Here is a 21145-nt window from a genome sequence, read left to right as displayed (position 1 = left end):
TCCTTATGAAATTTGGCATGTCGTATTATGTTGCCAAAAAAAGCTCTCACCTAAAATTTGACTCTCTAACTTTAAAAACACCAAAGTTATACCATTTCCGATCAATCAGTTATATGGCAGCTATAGGATATAGTCGACCGATCCGAGCCGTTCCGACTTATATACTGCGTGCAAAGGAAAGAAGGATGTGTGCAAAGTTTCAAGACGATAGCTTTAAAACTGAGAGACTAGTTTGCGTAGAAACAGACAGACGGACAGACAGACGGACAGACAGACGGACAGACGGACATGCTCATATCAACTCAGGAGGTGATCCTGATCAAGAATATATATACTTTATAGGGTCGGAGATGTCTCCTTCACTGCGTTGCACACTTTTGACCAAAATTATAATACCCTCTGCAAGGGTATAAAAACACATGTTACCATTTATATTAATTTCATCGATTAAAAACAAATTTACTCCATAAAGTAAAGCTGGCTAAACAAAAAAAATTAAAAAGGTAGTATTTTCTGCCTGTCCGGATTTCATTGTCCGCTACTGTAAATGGATGACCAATTAAATTGATAATGTTTGGTCGCTAACTTACTATCAAAACAAACGTAATTAGTAAAAATTGAATAACCTGTTAAATAAGAATTTTGTTAATTTTGGTTTGGCGATTATCTTCTCGCATAAGACATTTGATAATTGGTATAAGGTCTGCCAACATATCATAGGATGAAATAATAATCAAATAATGAAAAAATTACTTTAAACCAGTTGGGGGCAAAATCTCATTTTCCATAGCACGGGTAGGAAATTCTGCCGCAGCGCTGCCGGCACACTGACAGTGTAAGCACTCTCAAATTTTTCAAGAATCTCTCTCATTTGCTCCCATTTTGCCTTGTTTGACAGCCAAAACTTAAAAAAAAATATATTTCCACTAAGACAAATCTCAGAAATTGGTTTGGAACAAGTTTTATACATAGAAAATATAGATAGGAAGGCGTAGTGATTCTTTTGTTTAAGAACTGTTGCTAGAAAAGTTTACTTTAAAATAATATACACCAGGGGTGGGCAAGCCCAAGGCTCCTCGGGCTCTTAAGGCTCCCCCCGTTATTCGTAATTTTTGGCGCCAGCAAATCGGGCCAGACGATCGAGTCGCGCGGTCAGTGAGCCGTGAAGATTTACAAAAACAATGCTACAAAAAATTTTTAAATAAACGAAAAATGAAATAAAAAACTGGGTTTTATTCGCTCAGTGAATTCTTTGCTCTCATTGTTTTTCTCTGCGACGCATACACTCGAATTTTAAACATGTGTTTGTTTTACATTCAATTTTTCTGTCCTGGTTAGCCTGTTTCTGGAAGTGCCCATATGTCGGATAAAAATCGGAAGTTGCTGGAATAGTTTATATCACCTTTTTAGTAAAATACAATTTATTCATATGTGTGTAGGGGGGCGTGGTTCCGCAAAAAGATTCCAGAAAAAATTAGAATGTTGAAATAAGAAGTCGGGGGCGTCTTTCGGATGGTATAACGCGGTCAGCTTTATTCGGCTGCTTACATGAGATTGATCTTAAAAACTAGTGAAAAAAAAAGAGATCGCCGACAGCCAACGAGCGAGAAGAGAGGGTGCGCTCTTCAGCGCGGATGCGCTCTTCAGGTGAGTGGCACCACGGCCCCTCACCTAAACATTCCGCCCCCCTTGCAATCGCTCGGGTTGCAATAGCTCCCTCGAAGTTATGGCTGGTGGCAGGCTCCGGACACGACCCATCCAAACACGGTGCTCTGGGCCACTGGGAGGCCGTCCTGGATCTTCAGGAAGCCCGGTTGAATAATCCGTGGGTACATATCTGCGCCCAGGACGACGGAGATTGTCGCTGGCAGATGGAATCGCTCATCCGCCAGGGTCACGCCTCGGAAGTGGGCACGCACCGCCTCGCTCACCACACTAACCCAAAGTATGAGCTAGGTGCGCCCCAAACGCGACAAACGCTTGAAAAATAATTGCTTACGGCAAAAGGTCAGGCAAGGAGCATGCCGAATTGTCCGGGATGCTTTTCTTACTATGGCGTTAGTGATCTAACATTACTTGATGGAACTGTGAATGCTGAAAAGTTCCAAGGTGTTCTGAATCGTCACCTTCTACCCTCAATGGAGGACCATCTTTCTCATGCCCCAAACATAATCTTTCAGGACGACTCAGGTCCTTGCTGTCGTCCAAAAAACAGGGATATATATTTTTTTTAATTCGTTAAGGATTTGTTTAAAAAATAATTGAAGTTTTAAATTTCTAGTATTTTTTTTTAAATTTAGGTAATAAATTATTTGCAGAAAAATCGAATATCAACATTAGACTGGCCAGGCAGTAGTCCTGATTTCTATTCGATTCAATATCGTTGTCCTATTTTAAAAGTTAAAATGCATAAAAACAAAACCAAAAAAATAAGAGAATTTAATTTAACAATGGAAAGTGTCTTTTATAAAGACATAATTAGGCCGTACTAAAAACTCAAGGAAGACCAAATAAATACTAAAGAACCAAAACAAAATTATTTTTGAACACCTTAAATATTAATCTATTAAGAAACAATTTTCAAAAATTTTTACACATTTTTGTTAATTCTTTCGAATATTAAAGTATACGTTTTATTTCCAAATAAAACAAAATTAAATTAAAAACAAGAAAGCAAAGCTAACTCCGGGCGGAGCCGAAGTTGATATACCTTTGCAGCTAAAACCGGATATATATCGCAAACATCGGATATAGTTGGCCGATCCTTATGGGAATATGAATATATAATCCAATTTATTACAATACAAAATCTAAAAAAAGTCTCAAGCTTCTATCTTCAAAAATACCAAAGTTGGTATTTCTACCAAAAACCATTTCCGATCGTACAGTTATATGTCAGCTATAAGATATAGTCAACCGATCGTTATGAAATTTGGTAGATCGGATTAACTGACCAAAAATAGAATGTGTACCAAGTGCCAGCTTTCTATCATCAAAAACACGTTGGGTCCGATCGTTCCGATCGTTCAGTTATATGGCAGCTATAGGATATAGTCGGCCGATCCTTATGAAATTTGGCATGTCGTATTATGTTGCCAAAAAAAGCTCTCACCTAAAATTTGACTCTCTAACTTTAAAAACACCAAAGTTATACCATTTCCGATCAATCAGTTATATGGCAGCTATAGGATATAGTCGACCGATCCGAGCCGTTCCGACTTATATACTGCGTGCAAAGGAAAGAAGGATGTGTGCAAAGTTTCAAGACGATAGCTTTAAAACTGAGAGACTAGTTTGCGTAGAAACAGACAGACGGACAGACAGACGGACAGACAGACGGACAGACGGACATGCTCATATCAACTCAGGAGGTGATCCTGATCAAGAATATATATACTTTATAGGGTCGGAGATGTCTCCTTCACTGCGTTGCACACTTTTGACCAAAATTATAATACCCTCTGCAAGGGTATAAAAACACATGTTACCATTTATATTAATTTCATCGATTAAAAACAAATTTACTCCATAAAGTAAAGCTGGCTAAACAAAAAAAATTAAAAAGGTAGTATTTTCTGCCTGTCCGGATTTCATTGTCCGCTACTGTAAATGGATGACCAATTAAATTGATAATGTTTGGTCGCTAACTTACTATCAAAACAAACGTAATTAGTAAAAATTGAATAACCTGTTAAATAAGAATTTTGTTAATTTTGGTTTGGCGATTATCTTCTCGCATAAGACATTTGATAATTGGTATAAGGTCTGCCAACATATCATAGGATGAAATAATAATCAAATAATGAAAAAATTACTTTAAACCAGTTGGGGGCAAAATCTCATTTTCCATAGCACGGGTAGGAAATTCTGCCGCAGCGCTGCCGGCACACTGACAGTGTAAGCACTCTCAAATTTTTCAAGAATCTCTCTCATTTGCTCCCATTTTGCCTTGTTTGACAGCCAAAACTTAAAAAAAAATATATTTCCACTAAGACAAATCTCAGAAATTGGTTTGGAACAAGTTTTATACATAGAAAATATAGATAGGAAGGCGTAGTGATTCTTTTGTTTAAGAACTGTTGCTAGAAAAGTTTACTTTAAAATAATATACACCAGGGGTGGGCAAGCCCAAGGCTCCTCGGGCTCTTAAGGCTCCCCCCGTTATTCGTAATTTTTGGCGCCAGCAAATCGGGCCAGACGATCGAGTCGCGCGGTCAGTGAGCCGTGAAGATTTACAAAAACAATGCTACAAAAAATTTTTAAATAAACGAAAAATGAAATAAAAAACTGGGTTTTATTCGCTCAGTGAATTCTTTGCTCTCATTGTTTTTCTCTGCGACGCATACACTCGAATTTTAAACATGTGTTTGTTTTACATTCAATTTTTCTGTCCTGGTTAGCCTGTTTCTGGAAGTGCCCATATGTCGGATAAAAATCGGAAGTTGCTGGAATAGTTTATATCACCTTTTTAGTAAAATACAATTTATTCATATGTGTGTAGGGGGGCGTGGTTCCGCAAAAAGATTCCAGAAAAAATTAGAATGTTGAAATAAGAAGTCGGGGGCGTCTTTCGGATGGTATAACGCGGTCAGCTTTATTCGGCTGCTTACATGAGATTGATCTTAAAAACTAGTGAAAAAAAAAGAGATCGCCGACAGCCAACGAGCGAGAAGAGAGGGTGCGCTCTTCAGCGCGGATGCGCTCTTCAGGTGAGTGGCACCACGGCCCCTCACCTAAACATTCCGCCCCCCTTGCAATCGCTCGGGTTGCAATAGCTCCCTCGAAGTTATGGCTGGTGGCAGGCTCCGGACACGACCCATCCAAACACGGTGCTCTGGGCCACTGGGAGGCCGTCCTGGATCTTCAGGAAGCCCGGTTGAATAATCCGTGGGTACATATCTGCGCCCAGGACGACGGAGATTGTCGCTGGCAGATGGAATCGCTCATCCGCCAGGGTCACGCCTCGGAAGTGGGCACGCACCGCCTCGCTCAGCTCCCGGGACGGCGTACGATCTCGCACGTGAGGCTCGATCTTGAACATGACCTCCAGCCGAACGCTGTCATCGGTCGTTGACCCCACGGTGGCGGAACACACCTGTTCGTCCCCCACGCTGGTAGTGGGCAGCCGGAAACACGCAGCGAGCGAGGCGTCGATGCAGCTCGAGGGCGTGCATGGGTCGATGAAGGCCCCCGTATCGAAGCTCCGGGTCCCGGTGTCGATCCGCACTAGTGCAGTCGGCAGCACGTTGACGCTGTTCCGTTGCAACAGCGATGAGAGGGTGGGCGCAGCGACCGCGTCCAGCGGGGGCCCTCGACGAGAGGCGGAACTTTGCCTAGGTGCGGATGACGCGGGCGGATGAGCGGTGGTTGGCAATCGAGGAGTGGCGGAAGAAGGCCGAGGATGCATCGACGAGTGCCGGGACGTCGGTGGCCGTGGATCGGGTTGGGATTACCGGAAAGTGGCGGACCCAGGCCGAGGAGCACCCGAACCGCGCCGGGAGTTGGCGGATGACGGCCGGGCGCCAGACGTGACACTCTGTGTCCTGACTCCCGCGCTCCGTGACCGGTGCTCCTCTTGGCGTGCCTTGCGCCGAGCCCGCGGCTTCTCCACGAGATGCAGCAGCGTGTGGTGATCCTGTCCACACGTCTTACAACCGTCACCCCGACGACAGGATCCGTCGGAGTGCTCGTGGGCCAGGCAGCTCGAGCAATACCGGTTCACAAGAACCGCTCGGAGCCGCTTCTCGGCGCTAAGGCGTAGGAAGCGCCGACACTTCTTTAAGGCGTGGATTCCATTGCAGACTCGGCAACGGTAGGATTGAATACCACGAGTTCATCTGCTCTCCAGCGATGCTTGGGTGTTGCGTGGACGTGGCGACATCGTGTTGGCTATGGCTGACGGAAATATGATAAAGGAACAAATAACATGATCAGAATCGGTGTAAATGAAGGTTCGGAACTACGGGCAGAGCTACGGGACAGCACAATTGGACAGGAACATTGGAGCGGAAGAAATGTTGATCACTGTGGGTAGGCGGACGCGTCCAACGGAAGAAGCACGACCTTAACAACGGGCCGCTTTACAAGCCCTCGCGCGGTGCGGATGTCGATCACGCGGATATGGCCATCAGAGCCGGGATACACCGCGTCAACCCTGCCTAAACGCCACTCATTGGACGGAAGGTTGTCTTCCTTGATGACGACCATATCCCCAACGCGGAGGTCCCTTGTAGGGGCTCGCCACTTGTTTCTCTTATGGAGCTCCTTGAGATACTCCTCCTTCCACCGGAGCTGAAATTGCTGCTGAAGCGCCTTGAGGTGTTGCCAACGATTGATGATGGAACTGGTGTCCCCCTTTATCTCGGGCTCGACCGTGGCGAGAAGTGGTCCTCCCACAAGAAAGTGCCCGGGTGTAAGAGCTAGCAGGTCAGCAGGGTCTTCGGACATTGGCGCGAGTGGCCGCGAATTCAGGCACGCCTCGATCTTCGCCAGGAGAGTAGCCAGCTCCTCAAAGGTGTATTTTCGCGTGGCGGCGGACTTGTAGAACAAGGTCTTGAAGCTCTTGACCCCTGCTTCCCAAAGGCCCCCCATGTGGGGAGCTCCCGGAGGAATGGAATGCCAGAGAAGCTGCTGGTGACTATAGGCACCAGTCACAGCCCCCTTTAGGCTCTGGAGAAAATCGCGGGATAGTAGAGCAGCTGCTCCCACAAAGGTCTTCCCGTTGTCGGACTGCACTGGACGGGGGAATCCTCTCCGGGACACGAACCGTGCGAAAGCCGCCAGAAATTTCTCGGTCGTAAGGTCCGAGTAGGCTCTTAATGGATGGCCTTAGTGGAGACCCACACAAACACCAACACATAACCCTTTGTGATGAGACAGGCCCTCCCCGTATAGTTTTTTATCTCGAAGGGACCGGCATAATCCACACCGGTGTGCGTGAACGGGCGCGAGAAGGACGTCCGTTCCTTGGATAGCACTCCCATGAGTTGCGTCTGCAACTTCTTCTTGTGGATGACACATACCTTACAAGAATGGACAACGGACTTGACCAAATTCCTCACCCTTGGAATCCAGAACTTGGCCCGGATCAGACGGATCATCAGCTGACTGCCACCGTGCAGCGTGATGCGATGTGTAAAATGAACCAGGAGTCGAGACAGCTGACAGTCGTACGGAAGGATAATAGGGTGCCGTTCGTCTCATTGGAGAAGCTCAGAGGACGTGACCCGGCCGCAGGCTCTCATAAGGCCTTGCGAATCCACGAAGGGGTTCAGATTCTGAATCGGACTGGATGCCGATATCGGACGCTTTTCGCTTAAGCAGCCCATCTCAGAGACGAAGTGTCTGCGCTGAGTGACGGAAACTAGAAGACGTTCAGCCGACGTAACCTCATTAGCGGTCAGGTGTTCTTCAAACGAGGGTCGAATCTTCCGCGCGCGTTGGATGAAGCGATTAACATAGGCAAGGACTCGTAATGCCTTGTCGAGTGTAGAAAAACGCTCAGGGAGATCTTCGGGGGGTACTTTCGCGACATGGACCTTGACTGCTCGCTTCTCGAGTTCAGTCACGGGGGCATCATAGCCTTGAGTGGGCCAGTCGCTGCGAGGCTTCTCAGTCAGGACCGTGCCACCACAACTGGTTATCTGCAAGATCTTGGAGAGCTACGCCCCGGCTAGCGAGATCCGCAGGGTTATGCTCGGAGCGGACATGTGCCCATTTCTGCACGTCGGTGAACTGGGTGATCTTGGTCACCCGGTTGGCCACGAACGTTGTCCACTGGCACGCTGGCTTATGCAGCCACGCGAGGACAATAGTCGAGTCGGTCCAACAGTATAGGGCATCCGCGGCCCCTGGCATTTGTGACAGAACGGCGGTGGCCATCTCGGACAACAACAAGGCACCGCACAGTTCTAGTCGAGGGAGCGACACCGTCTTAACTGGGGCCACTCGAGTCTTTGCAGTCAGCAGGGTCACTATTACCGTGGACCCGATTTCGACACGAACGTAAATGGCTGCGCCGTACGCCTTCTATGAAGCGTCGCAGAACCCGTGGTGTTCGACCTTTAGGTGTGGTCGGAACGCGACCCATCGAGGAACACGAATCTGATCGAGCACCGAGTAATTCTTTAGGAAGTCAACCCATCGCTGACAGAAATCTTGAGGGAGGGCGTCATCCCACCCTAGATCCAGAAGCCAAATGTCTTGCATGAACATTTTTGCCCGAACAATGAAAGGAGCGAGCCAACCTGCTGGATCGAACAATTTGGCAATTTGGGAGAGGACTTGGCGCTTCGTGAAAACCGAGCCGGAAGTCAATTCTGGCGGGACAAAAAAGAATTCATCAGTCGTCGCTTTCCACCGCACGCCGAGTGTCTTGGCCGTGCTCTCTGCATCGATGTCGAGAAAGTCAGCACGGAGACGGTGATCGATCGGAATGTCGGCCAGGATTGTCTTGTTATTCGACGTCCATTTCCTAAGTGGGAACCCTGCTGACTCTAGGGCCCCTTTCAGCTCCCGAATCGAAGCTTGGGCTTCAGTTTTGGAGTCTGCCCCCGCGAGAACGTCATCAACGTACATAAACTGCCGGATAATTTGGCTTGCCTGCGGATACTTCGACTCTTCGTCGTCAGCGAGCTATCGCAGCACACGGATCGCCAGGAACGGGGCAAAATTGACACCGAAGGTGACCGTTTTCAACTCGTAGTCGCGGATATCCCCATCGGGATTGCGAAACAAAATACGTTGGAGCGGAGTATGCTTGGGGTCTACCCAAATTTGCCGATACATCTTCTCGATGTCGGCGTTGAAGACAAACCTAAAGTACCGCCACTTTAGGATTTGAATCGTCAGGTCGGATTGTAAGACCGGGCCCGCGTAAAGAATGTCGTTCAGACTGGTCCCGTTTGCGGACGGGCTCGAAGCATTGAAGACCACTCGCACCTTGGTGGTCGTGCTTTCGGGCTTGAAGACTGCATGATGTGGAAGATAGTAGGTAGCGGAATTGCTCGCGGGAGAGACCTCGGTCATGTGGCCTAAGTCGATGTACTCCTGAATTACCGAGTCATAGCGGGCCTTAAGGGGCGGGTCCCTCTTCAGGCGCTGCTCATTACGCAGAAACTGAGCAAGGGCAAAGGACCGTGAAGCCGCTAGCTCGGAACCCTTCTGCCCGGGGTCGCGTAAGGGGAGCGTCACAACGTACTTGCCATACTCGTCTCTTTTCGTCGTCTGGACAAAATTGTGCTCGCAAACGGAATCCGATTCCGAACTTATCGGTGTAGGCACATCTTCCACCTCCCAGAATTTGGTGAGGAGCTGATCCACTGAGTCACCGAGGCTGGGGGCCACTCGTGTGGAAAAAACGGACACGCTGCGGGGATTGGCTGGAGATAATGGGCCTGTCAACACCCATCCAAAAATGGTCTCCTGACCGAGAAGCGACCCGCATATGTTAGCCTTGGCATTACCGAGGAGAATGGACGGAAGAATGTCAGCTCCTATTAGTACATCGACTTGGGAGCTCTCAAAGAAGTTGGGGTCCGCCAGGGGAATGTCGGGCAGCCCCTTGAGACGATCTCGCGGAATCGGGTATGATGGCAGATTTCCTGCCAACTGCGGCAGAACGTAGGCCGCAGTCTCTAATTGTAGCCCGGGTCTAGACGGCGACCGAATGGAGAAATGGCACAATTTTGTAGACTGCGCGGAAATGATCTGATTAAGGCCGGAAACTTGGGCTTGAATCGTCTTGAAGGGTGGTTTGACGAGGTTGAACAGTCGTTCCGTGATGAAGGTCGCTTCGGACCCTGAGTCTATCAGAGCTCGTGCCTGGAAGCTGCACCGCAAATGGCACACGTTGATAAGGGCCGTGCCTAGTAGGACGGCTCCTGACCCGGAAGCGAAACACACCTGCACATCCGATTGGTCCTCTGGGCCGTTTGTGCTTCTGGCAGTCTGTGCGGGTCGAGCCCTTGCTGTCGTAGGCGGACTTGGAGCGGTGGCGAACGGATTGCCGCGGTGCAGAAGGGTGTGGTGTCGGCTGTGACATGTGAAGCAGGTATGGGCGCTCGTGCAGTCTCGTTGCTGGTGCCCTCGGGCAAAACAGTTCAAACATAGCTGCTTTCTTTTAATATAGTCCGAATGGGGTGGGTCTCCCTCGAACAGAGATCGCAACCCTTGGGGCCCGGAACCACTCGAGTCTCGTATGAATGGAGCCTTCGAGCTCTAATTCTAGTTGTCTAATTCCTTCCATGTTGGAATTTCGGCCTTGTTATGAACGGATTGCTCCCACATGGAAAGTGTGACTTTGGGGAGCTTTGACGAAATCATAAACACCAGGAGGCAGTCCCAAGCATCAACATTGATGGCGGACATTGCGAGGGCTGTCAGACAACTCTGAATGGTGGCTTGGAGCTCTTTCAGCGCGACCCCGGACTCTTGAGAAATAGCCTGGAGGTTGAAAAGGATTTTCAACTGGCTATTGACCAGTAGCCGCCGGTTCTCAAAGCGGTCTGTGAGGCTTTGCCAAGCGACGACAAACCCCTCATGGGTAAGCGGAGCCTTAGAGACAATGGCGTGGGCGTCTCCACTTGTTTTGGACAGTAAGTGGAACAACCTCTCTACCGGGGTGAGCCGCGAGTTTTGGATGTAAATGGCCGTAAACAAGTCTCTGAAGGTGGGCCACCGAAGATAATCACCCGCGAAGACCTCGGTATCCACTGGAGGTAACCGGCAGCCTGTAGGCGCGGGCGTGTGGACATTGACGGAAGCCTGAGTGGATTGGGAAGCAATTTTCTCCCAAGCTGGGCAATACATCTCGAATAGACGGAGTAGCAGTAGTTGTACTTCGATTCCAGCACGGTCGAGGTGGCCACATTGTCGTCTGACACGGCTAGTAAATCGGAGCAGCTCTCATAGCTTTTCTCCACCTTCTCCCACAGTGCCCGAATTTGGTCCCGATGGACCTCGCAAATGTACTGGGAGCCTCCTTCCGTTTCTCTGGCGCCCGGAGTATTTATGTTAGCCTCAAATTGGCTAATTCGATCCGTTGTGGCAATGAACTTTTTCAGCGCCACGTCGACCGCACTTTGAGCCATTTTTGCAACGGAACGAGTCTGCCTCTGTGAAGGACCGGGGATTGTATTGACGGATTCGTCACTCTTTGCCCTTGGAATGGCACTGTACGCCTTAGGCTTTAAAAGAGGCGTCCGCGGAGAAGAGGCGTCCGCGGATTGAGATCTGTCCAGACGGATGGTTGGGATCGGACGTGGCTTTTGGTCGTCTCCCGTGGGCATTCTCAGACACCAATTCGCTGGTCAGAACTTGTCGACTGACGCGCGCAATGGGTGCCTCGTACGAAGCGGTAGCCGGTCATTAATGTGATGAGACCGGTGAGATCGCGGACGAATTGCGATTGCAAGGCCAAGTTGGAATTAGAAGCGCCGATGTCGAGAGGAACGTCGGATGCGGCACAATTCGGATGTGGGAGAAACTTCAGGAAGCCAAAAAGAAAAATCCAGAAGGGCCAAGGTTCGTTGAGATTCTAGGCGGATTTTGCCAGATGCGAAGTAGAAGCAGCGGTAGGGAAATGACGGAACGGAAAATGGACAAGGCCCGGAAAATTCGTGATCGTTCGGAAAAATAATTTATTACTGTCTATATAGATATGTCTGTATATTTCGACCAGTATGTCTCGTACGTAAATATTCAATTCCTGACTATTTTCGAAATTGCGGAGCCGGAAAGGTGGACTTGACCTTGGCTTGGATTGAACACAGAGAAAAAAAATAAATAATTAATTTTTGCCTAATTGGCGGATTTAATTATTATGGAAATAGACGGGTGGAGTTGAAAATTTCAATTCTTAATCAATGGAGGTTAAGGAACCCGAAGCTGGAACGGTGGAATTGAAACCGCGGCTAGGTTCAGAAAGAAGATCGACAATTAAATTATTTAATTATAATTTCTTTTTCGAAAATTAAATTTTCGATTTAATTATTGAGTGGCCGGAAAGGTGAATTAAAAAACCTGGCCCTTTGCTCGGACGGAAAATACGAATTAAATAAATTTTTGTAGTTGTAAATATAAATAAATAAATTTATAATTAATTGATATTTTTTTTTTTAATTTGTTTGGTTATATATTTCCTGAAATTGGAGGCAGAAAATATTGAGAAATATATGGGCATACATGCAAGTAGGGCAAGGGCATGTGGGACATATGATGGCACAGTGGAACGTCGATAAGTGGACTGTATGGTTAAATTTTATCGGTTATATATTTCCTGAAATCGGAGGCAGAAAATATTTGGAGATATGTGGACATGCATGCAGGTACGGATATATGTATGTAAGGGCATGTGGGCATATGTATGTTGGCATAGTGGAGCGTCGATAATGTGTAACGGCGGAAACGGAAAAGTTATGTGGTGTAAAAAATTGGGGATGAAAAACCAATATTACGACAGCGGCGGACTGTTCGGTGAACTTGGAGATTCCCGGAACCACTTCACACCGGCTGGCCAATATTAATTATGCCCTTTTATTTTTATATTTTTTTTTTCTTCACCACACACTTTCACTGTTCACTTGCCGATTTTTTTTTTGCGGATTAATTGCACGAAACACAATAAATGTGTGTATGCATGTACATATGCCTCGACCGTTGGCGAGCGAACGGATAACGGAAAAGCCAAAAACGGCGAGGAATATGGCGAGGCACACACAACGGAGATGGATGGAAAATTTGGTAATTTTTTTGTCTTAGAAAAGTCTCAAGCTGCCGTGGTGTCGGAAAACTCGGACTTGGAGTTGACACGGAGGAAAAAACAATCTTGCAGCAGTGTGAACGAAATTTTATGTTCGGACCACTGCTGAAGACCGGCAGAGAGACGGAGACGGAAAAAATTTCGTACTTATCTTTTGGGCGGAACAATGCCTGAACTGCTGGTGGATCCAAAATATCCTGAATATCCTGGTATCCGGCTCGAAGGACCAAAATTTGAAGGGGGGGCGTGGTTCCGCAAAAAGATTCCAGAAAAAATTAGAATGTTGAAATATGAAGTCGGGGGCGTCTTTCGGATGGTATAACGCGGTCAGCTTTATTCGGCTGCTTACATGAGATTGATCTTAAAAACTAGTGAAAAAAAAAAGAGATCGCCGACAGCCAACGAGCGAGAAGAGAGGGCACAGAGGCGCGAGTGTGGACGCGTTCTTCAGCGCGGGTGCACTCTTTAGCGTGGGTGCGCTCTTTAGCGCGGGTGCGCTCTTCAGGTGAGTGGCACCACGGCCCCTCACCTAAACAATATGTGTTACTGATAAAATTTTTTTCAGTTTCAGCATTGGAGTGGTTGTACCATTTCATTCTGCATCTTTAGTGGAGACGGTCCAAAGTGATATAGCAAGTGAAAAACCAGGACTTTTTGATATATTTCGAGAAGGAAGTCTTCGATTTCTGTATTGGAGTTCACCACAGAAGGGCAGAATGCTGCCTGCTTGGGCGTTAATAGGGCCATGTGTTTCATTGGGAATTATAAAGTATTTATTCAGTTTAGTAATTCGTGGGCTGTCTTCTAGGATTATAAGATGGCGGTTAACAGCTTTAAGAAAAAAACGTGCTGAAAAAATTTGCGATGATGAGCTAGAAAATCAAAATGCTGAGATATATACCAATCTTATAACAACAATAACCACCGAGGTCATTTTCTATCCTTTTGAAACCGTGTTACATCGTCTTCAACTACAAGGTACACGAACTATTATTGACAATTTAGACAATGGTTATGCAGTTGTTCCAATACTAACAAACTATCAAGGAGCCATCGATTGTTACCAATCGACCATATTTTCAGAAGGTTTTTGTGGGCTCTATAAAGGATTTGGCGCAATGATTCTACAATTCATGTCACACCTTGCTGTCCTTAAATTATCAAAGTTGATTGTAAGCAAAATATCTGAAACTCTTTCAAATCAGCCATCATCACGAGTTGTGCACTACTATAATATCGATAATATTGTTTGTAGTTCTAGCTCATCGAATATGTCGTAAAGCATAGTTTTTCCTAAAATATATTAATTAAGTGACAACTAAGGAGGACTATAATATATTTAATGTATTAAAAATTTAAGAATTTGTTAAAAAACAAGAAAGGAAAGCTAACTTCGGGCGGAGCCGAAGTTTATATACCCTTGCAGCTAAAACCGGATATATATCGCAAACATCGGATATAGTTGGCCGATCCTTATGAAATTTGGTAGGATGGATCAAAATATAATCTGTACCAAGTTCCAGCTTTCTATCTTCAAAAACACAAAAGTTGGGTCATTTCCGATCGTTCAGTTATATGGCAGCTATAAGATATAGTCGGCCGATCCTTATGAAATTTGGTAGGTTGGATGAACTAACCAAAAATAGAGTCTGTACTAAATTCCAGCTTTCTATCTTCAAAAACACGAAAGTTGGGTCATTTCCGATCGTTCAGTTATATGGCAGCTATAGGATATAGTCGGCCGATCCTTATGAAATTTGGCATGTCGTATTATTTTGCCAAAAATAGCTCTCGTGTCAAATTTGAACTCTCTAACTCTAAAAACACCAAAGTTATACCATTTCCGATCAATCAGTTATATGGCAGCTATAGGATATAGTCGGCCGTTCCGACTTATATACTGCGTGCAAAGGAAAGAAGGGTGTGTGTTTCAAGACGATAGCTTTAGAACTGAGAGACTAGTTTGCGTAGAAACAGACAGACGGACAGACGGACAGACGGACATGCTCATATCAACTCAGGAGGTGATCCTGATCAAGAATATATATACTTTATAGGGTCGGAGATGTCTCCTTCACTGCGTTGCACACTTTTGGACAAAATTATAATACCCTCTGCAAGGGTATAAATATTTCCTTAAATAAACCAACTTGTCTACTTTTAAATTAATTAAACATTTTATGCATAAATATGTAAAACTTATTCAAAATATGCAGGTAAAAAAGCTATGTCAAATCTATTGAGATAAAAATGAAGATGTTTTTAAATTGTTTTATTTTAGTTCACCAAGTTTGGCTGAATCGTAATAACCAGAACGGCGTTTTTGTTTATCCAACTTCATCTGGCAACATCTTCGTAATTTAAGAAACTTCACTCAATTTCAACCGTATCGCATCGGGAGTGATGTGATATATTTGAAGGCGAATGAATAATTTTTTTACTTTAAATCAGTGGTCGGCACGGCCCTATCCCGAGGGCTTAGGAAATTTCTCTGCCCGAGCTCTGCCACACACAGTATAAATGTGTGAAACGTCATGCTCACAGCCTACTTTCTTCTATCCGTTACTAATACTAATGCGTTTAAATCATATCAAAGTATTGGGGGGCCGTCCACTAATTTAAATCCAAGAATAGTTTGGTTCTGCTTCTTCTACTTTTTTTATTGTTCAATATAGGTTCTTATCTCTGTTTCTGCATTTTACTTTGCCCACTCCAATCGCTCTCTTCAAGCTTTGGCTTTTGAAATCCAATCTACTATAATGGAAGAATTTATGTGTCCTCGACGGCTATCTTGCAAGCTAGGCGTATTGGATATGCCTCCACATGCTCGAGTACCAAGAGTGTATTTTCATCATTACCGCCTAGCCGTCCATTTCCCAGTTTAGACAGTAATAATTTGTCCTCGGACTCCAAGAAAAGCTTAAAAGTTATATTCCAAAATATATTGGAAATGAGGACCAAGTTCCGGATGGTATTACTGAATTCTTCTGCCTGTGGTTTTGGTGTTTTCATCCCTTTGAAAACGTGGCTCAATAACAACTTTAGCTACTTTGAGTTCTTCGAGCGTAACTTGTACCAAGTATTTCGAAAAGACCGAGGTGCATCCAGTACCCAGTGTGTGCGAGGAGGTGGTTATGATCGCTATCAGTCGATCTCTTCAGGCTACATCACTACGCCTTCCGGTGGTTGACCCTCTTCTAGATCAGCTTACCGTTTCAATATAGGACATCCATGGCCCGTTCGTCATCATTGGGTCGAACATCCCTCTAAACAGCGCATTAAGTATCTATCATGCGCATATGGAGTGTCTGTGCTGGAACGTTGGACCCTACTTCTTTGATGGTAGCTGGCGATTTCAACTTAAGCTCTATCGTCTGGTCTCCTGACGCTGAGTCACCTAGCAATGTTCACCAAAGTCATGAAATTGTAATTTTAGATGATAGTTTTAGTGTGAGCCCTATCTAAAATTCATGATCTTATATATACTATACCCTTGCAGAGGGTGTTATAATTTTGTCAAAAAGTGTGCAACGCAGTGAAGGAGACATCTCCGACCCTATATAGTATATAGAATCTTGATCAGGATCACCGCCTGAGTTGATATGAGCATGTCCGTCAGTATGTCCTTCTGTCCGTCTGTCTGTTTCTACGCAAACTTGTCTCTCAGTTTTAAAGTTATCGATTTGGAAATTGGCACACACCCCACTTTCCTTTGCACGCAGTATATAAGTCGGAAGGGCCTGGATCGGCCAACTATATCCTATAGCTGCTATTTAAGGGGTTATATACAGATGTACCGCGCAAAAATATGGATTTTTATCGATTTTTTTTGACACCATAGAAAATATTTATGAAAAATGTTTTACCGACCTTGTTTAGTACATGTTTCTGGGTACTTAATTAAATTTTTTCATAAAAAAATATTACATAACAAAAATGTTATAGCCGAATTCCCGAATCGTCTTTTTTCGATGGTGTCTTGCGGTGGACATGATTTCTCGAAAACGGTTCATCCGAAATCCAAAATTCAAAAAAGTTTAGTTAGTATATTGTATTGTCTAGTCCGTGAACGAGGGATTCTTAAGGGGACCCTCTCCATTCTCGGTTTTAAAAAATCGATTTTTTTTTTTAATTTAATTCGAACTTGTAACTATTCAAGAATGTTCCCTGAAAATTTCAAGTCAAAATTTCAAAAACTCTTGAAGATAAAGCCGATTTATGGTGGAAGCGTCAGGCGACGGCGAGAGCCGTCTCAAAACTTTAAACGCGTTTTTCTCGAAACAGTGTTTTTACGACTGGCGCATGAGTTTACTCAAAAACTATTAATCCAATCGGTTCCAAATTGTAATACGTTATTCTATACATATATAGCTCTCGTATGAACTAGGATAAATCAAATCGGTGAAGATCTTCTTTACTTTTCAACTCGATTTGTGGCTGAAAAAAATGAAAATTTTCAAAAAAAAATTTCAAAGGTCCGCCATTTTGTTAATTTTTGAGCGAAGTTAATAATCCTAGTTCATACGAAAGCCAAACATGTACTCTTTCTAATCCCGTTGGAATTTTTGGATTCAGATGTTCCAGTGAGCGGAAATCACATGCGCCGCCGAAAAGAAGGGCTTTTCTTTGATCACAAAAAACAACAACAAAAACAGAACAAAAAAAAATTCTGTGAAATGATTTTCTTCCTTTTTGTGTCTTAATATATGTAAGCACAGTTACAACCCTAAAAAATAATTTATGTTCATTTGCCAGCCCATTGAAAATCGTCAAAATTTAAAATCGAGAATGGGGGAAGTCCCCTTAAAAACTTGATTAAAAAAAATGGCGACGTATTTAACAAAAAATGTACTTTTTCAAGGTATAAGATTTTCGTTTTTAGTGCTTTAAAAAAGGAGTTTTAAAAAAAATTAAAAATCCCTCGTTCACGGACTAGCTAATATCATAATAAATAAGTGGTCAAAACTTGGTGTTGATCGGATTAGTAGCTTTTTAGTAATCGTGTCCACCGCAAAGGTAATTTCCCAAAAAAAAGATTCTGAGATAATCGCGTTTAAAGTTTTAAGTTTGTTCAAGTTTTATATGCAGATAGTGCGCTATAAATAGCTACAGCTTCGGTTCTAATCGTTATGAATTTTTGTGAGAGTATTCCCAATAGAATATACTTAAAGAATATGCAATAAAAAAAACATGTGTTTGTTTTACATTCAATTTTTCTTTCCTGGTTAGCCTGTTTCTGGAAGTGCCCATATGTCAGATAAAAATCGGAAGTTGCTGGAATAGTTTATATCACCTTTTTAGTCAAATACAATTTATTCATATGTGTTACTGATAAAATTTTTTTTTCAGTTTCAGCATTGGAGTGGTTGTACCATTCCATTCTGCATCTTTAGTGGAGACGGTCCAAAGTGATATAGCAAGTGAAAAACCAGGACTTTTTGATATATTTCGAGAAGGAAGTCTTCGATTTCTGTATTGGAGTTCACCACAGAAGGGCAGAATGCTGCCTGCTTGGGCGTTAATAGGGCCATGTGTTTCATTGGGAATTATAAAGTATTTATTCAGTTTAGTAATTCGTGGGCTGTCTTCTAGGATTATAAGACGGCGGTTAACAGCTTTAAGAAAAAAACGTGCTGAAAAAATTTGCGATGATGAGCTAGAAAATCAAAATGCTGAGATATATACCAATCTTATAACAACAATAACCACCGAGGTCATTTTCTATCCTTTTGAAACCGTGTTACATCGTCTTCAACTACAAGGTACACGAACTATTATTGACAATTTAGACAATGGTTATGCAGTTGTTCCAATACTAACAAACTATCAAGGAGCCATCGATTGTTACCAATCGACCATATTTTCAGAAGGTTTTTGTGGGCTCTATAAAGGATTTGGCGCAATGATTCTACAATTCATGTCACACCTTGCTGTCCTTAAACTATCAAAGTTGATTGTAAGCAAAATATCTGAAACTCTTTCAAATCAGCCATCATCACGAGTTGTGCACTACTATAATATCGATAATATTGTTTGTAGTTCTAGCTCATCGAATATGTCGTAAAGCATAGTTTTTCCTAAAATATATTAATTAAGTGACAACTAAGGAGGACTATAATATATTTAATGTATTAAAAATTTAAGAATTTGTTAAAAAAATATTTCCTTAAATAAACCAACTTGTCTACTTTTAAATTAATTAAACATTTTATGCATAAATATGTAAAACTTATTCAAAATATGCAGGTAAAAAAGCTATGTCAAATCTATTGAGATAAAAATGAAGATGTTTTTAAATTGTTTTATTTTAGTTCACCAAGTTTGGCTGAATCGTAATAACCAGAACGGGGTTTTTGTTTTTCCTACTTCATCTGGCAACATCTTCGTAATTTAAGAAACTTCACTCAATTTCAACAGTATTGCATCGGGAGTGATGTGATATATTTGAAGGCGAATGAATAATTTTTGTACTTTAAATCAGTGGTCGGCACGGCCCTATCCCGAGGGCTTAGGAAATTTCTCTGCCCGAGCTCTGCCACACACAGTATAAATGTGTGAAACGTCATGCTCACAGCCTACTTTCTTCTATCCGTTACTAATACTAATGCGTTTAAATCATATCAAAGTATTGGGGAGCCGTCCACTAATTTAGATCCAAGAATAGTTTGGTTCTGCTTCTTCTACTTTTTTTATTGTTCAATAGAGGTTCTTATCTCTGTTTCTGCATTTTACTTTGCCCACTCCAATCGCTCTCTTCAAGCTTTGGCTTTTGAAATCCAATCTACTATAATGGAAGAATTTATGTGTCCTCGACGGCTATCTTGCAAGCTAGGCGTATTGGATATGCCTCCACATGCTCGAGTACCAAGAGTGTATTTTCATCATTACCGCCTAGCCGTCCATTTCCCAGTTTAGACAGTAATAATTTGTCCTCGGACTCCAAGAAAAGCTTAAAAGTTATATTCCAAAATATATTGGAAATGAGGACCAAGTTCCGGATGGTATTACTGAATTCTTCTGCCTGTGGTTTTGGTGTTTTCATCCCTTTGAAAACGTGGCTCAATAACAACTTTAGCTACTTTGAGTTCTTCGAGCGTAACTTGTACCAAGTATTTCGAAAAGACCGAGGTGCATCCAGTACCCAGTGTGTGCGAGGAGGTGGTTATGATCGCTATCAGTCGATCTCTTCAGGCTACATCACTACGCCTTCCGGTGGTTGACCCTCTTCTAGATCAGCTTACCGTTTCAATATAGGACATCCATGGCCCGTTCGTCATCATTGGGTCGAACATCCCTCTAAACAGCGCATTAAGTATCTATCATGCGCATATGGAGTGTCTGTGCTGGAACGTTGGACCCTACTTCTTTGATGGTAGCTGGCGATTTCAACTTAAGCTCTATCGTCTGGTCTCCTGACGCTGAGTCACCTAGCAATGTTCACCAAAGTCATGAAATTGTAATTTTAGATGATAGTTTTAGTGTGAGCCCTATCTAAAATTCATGATCTTATATATACTATACCCTTGCAGAGGGTGTTATAATTTTGTCAAAAAGTGTGCAACGCAGTGAAGGAGACATCTCCGACCCTATATAGTATATAGAATCTTGATCAGGATCACCGCCTGAGTTGATATGAGCATGTCCGTCAGTATGTCCTTCTGTCCGTCTGTCTGTTTCTACGCAAACTTGTCTCTCAGTTTTAAAGTTATCGATTTGGAAATTGGCACACACCCCACTTTCCTTTGCACGCAGTATATAAGTCGGAAGGGCCTGGATCGGCCAACTATATCCTATAGCTGCTATTTAAGGGGTTATATACAGATGTACCGCGCAAAAATATGGATTTTTATCGATTTTTTTTGACACCATAGAAAATATTTATGAAAAATGTTTTACCGACCTTGTTTAGTACATGTTTCTGGGTACTTAATTAAATTTTTTCATAAAAAAATATTACATAACAAAAATGTTATAGCCGAATTCCCGAATCGTCTTTTTTCGATGGTGTCTTGCGGTGGACATGATTTCTCGAAAACGGTTCATCCGAAATCCAAAATTCAAAAAAGTTTAGTTAGTATATTGTATTGTCTAGTCCGTGAACGAGGGATTCTTAAGGGGACCCTCTCCATTCTCGGTTTTAAAAAATCGATTTTTTTTTTAAATTTAATTCGAACTTGTAACTATTCAAGAATGTTCCCTGAAAATTTCAAGTCAAAATTTCAAAAACTCTTGAAGATAAAGCCGATTTATGGTGGAAGCGTCAGGCGACGGCGAGAGCCGTCTCAAAACTTTAAACGCGTTTTTCTCGAAACAGTGTTTTTACGACTGGCGCATGAGTTTACTCAAAAACTATTAATCCAATCGGTTCCAAATTGTAATACGTTA

The 21145-nt window shown here is 43.5% G+C and overlaps 1 protein-coding gene across 4 annotated transcripts in view; it reads left to right on the top strand.

Annotated features, from left to right (window-relative positions):
• The window catches only part of LOC108132130 (mitochondrial outer membrane protein SLC25A46-like), a 33569-nt gene extending 14512 nt beyond the window's left edge, over positions 1 to 19057 (top strand). The window contains exon 5 of one of the 4 annotated variants that reach the window (XM_043211249.2): positions 18110 to 19057. In XM_043211249.2, coding sequence (XP_043067184.1) covers positions 18110 to 18824 — 715 coding nt within the window. In that variant the 3' untranslated portion in view covers positions 18825 to 19057. Of the gene's footprint in view, positions 1 to 13325; positions 14106 to 18109 lie in introns of those variants that run through there. The other 3 variants (XM_043211251.2, XM_043211248.2, XM_043211250.2) reach the window with 3 other exon arrangements.
• The last annotated feature ends 2088 nt before the right edge of the window (positions 19058 to 21145 follow it).

The sequence above is a fragment of the Drosophila bipectinata genome, chromosome XR (genome assembly GCF_030179905.1).
Source record: "Drosophila bipectinata strain 14024-0381.07 chromosome XR, DbipHiC1v2, whole genome shotgun sequence".
NCBI lineage: Eukaryota > Metazoa > Arthropoda > Insecta > Diptera > Drosophilidae > Drosophila > Drosophila bipectinata.
The sequence above is the reverse complement of the archived record's forward strand: the minus strand, read 5'-3'. Positions and strand labels throughout refer to the sequence as shown.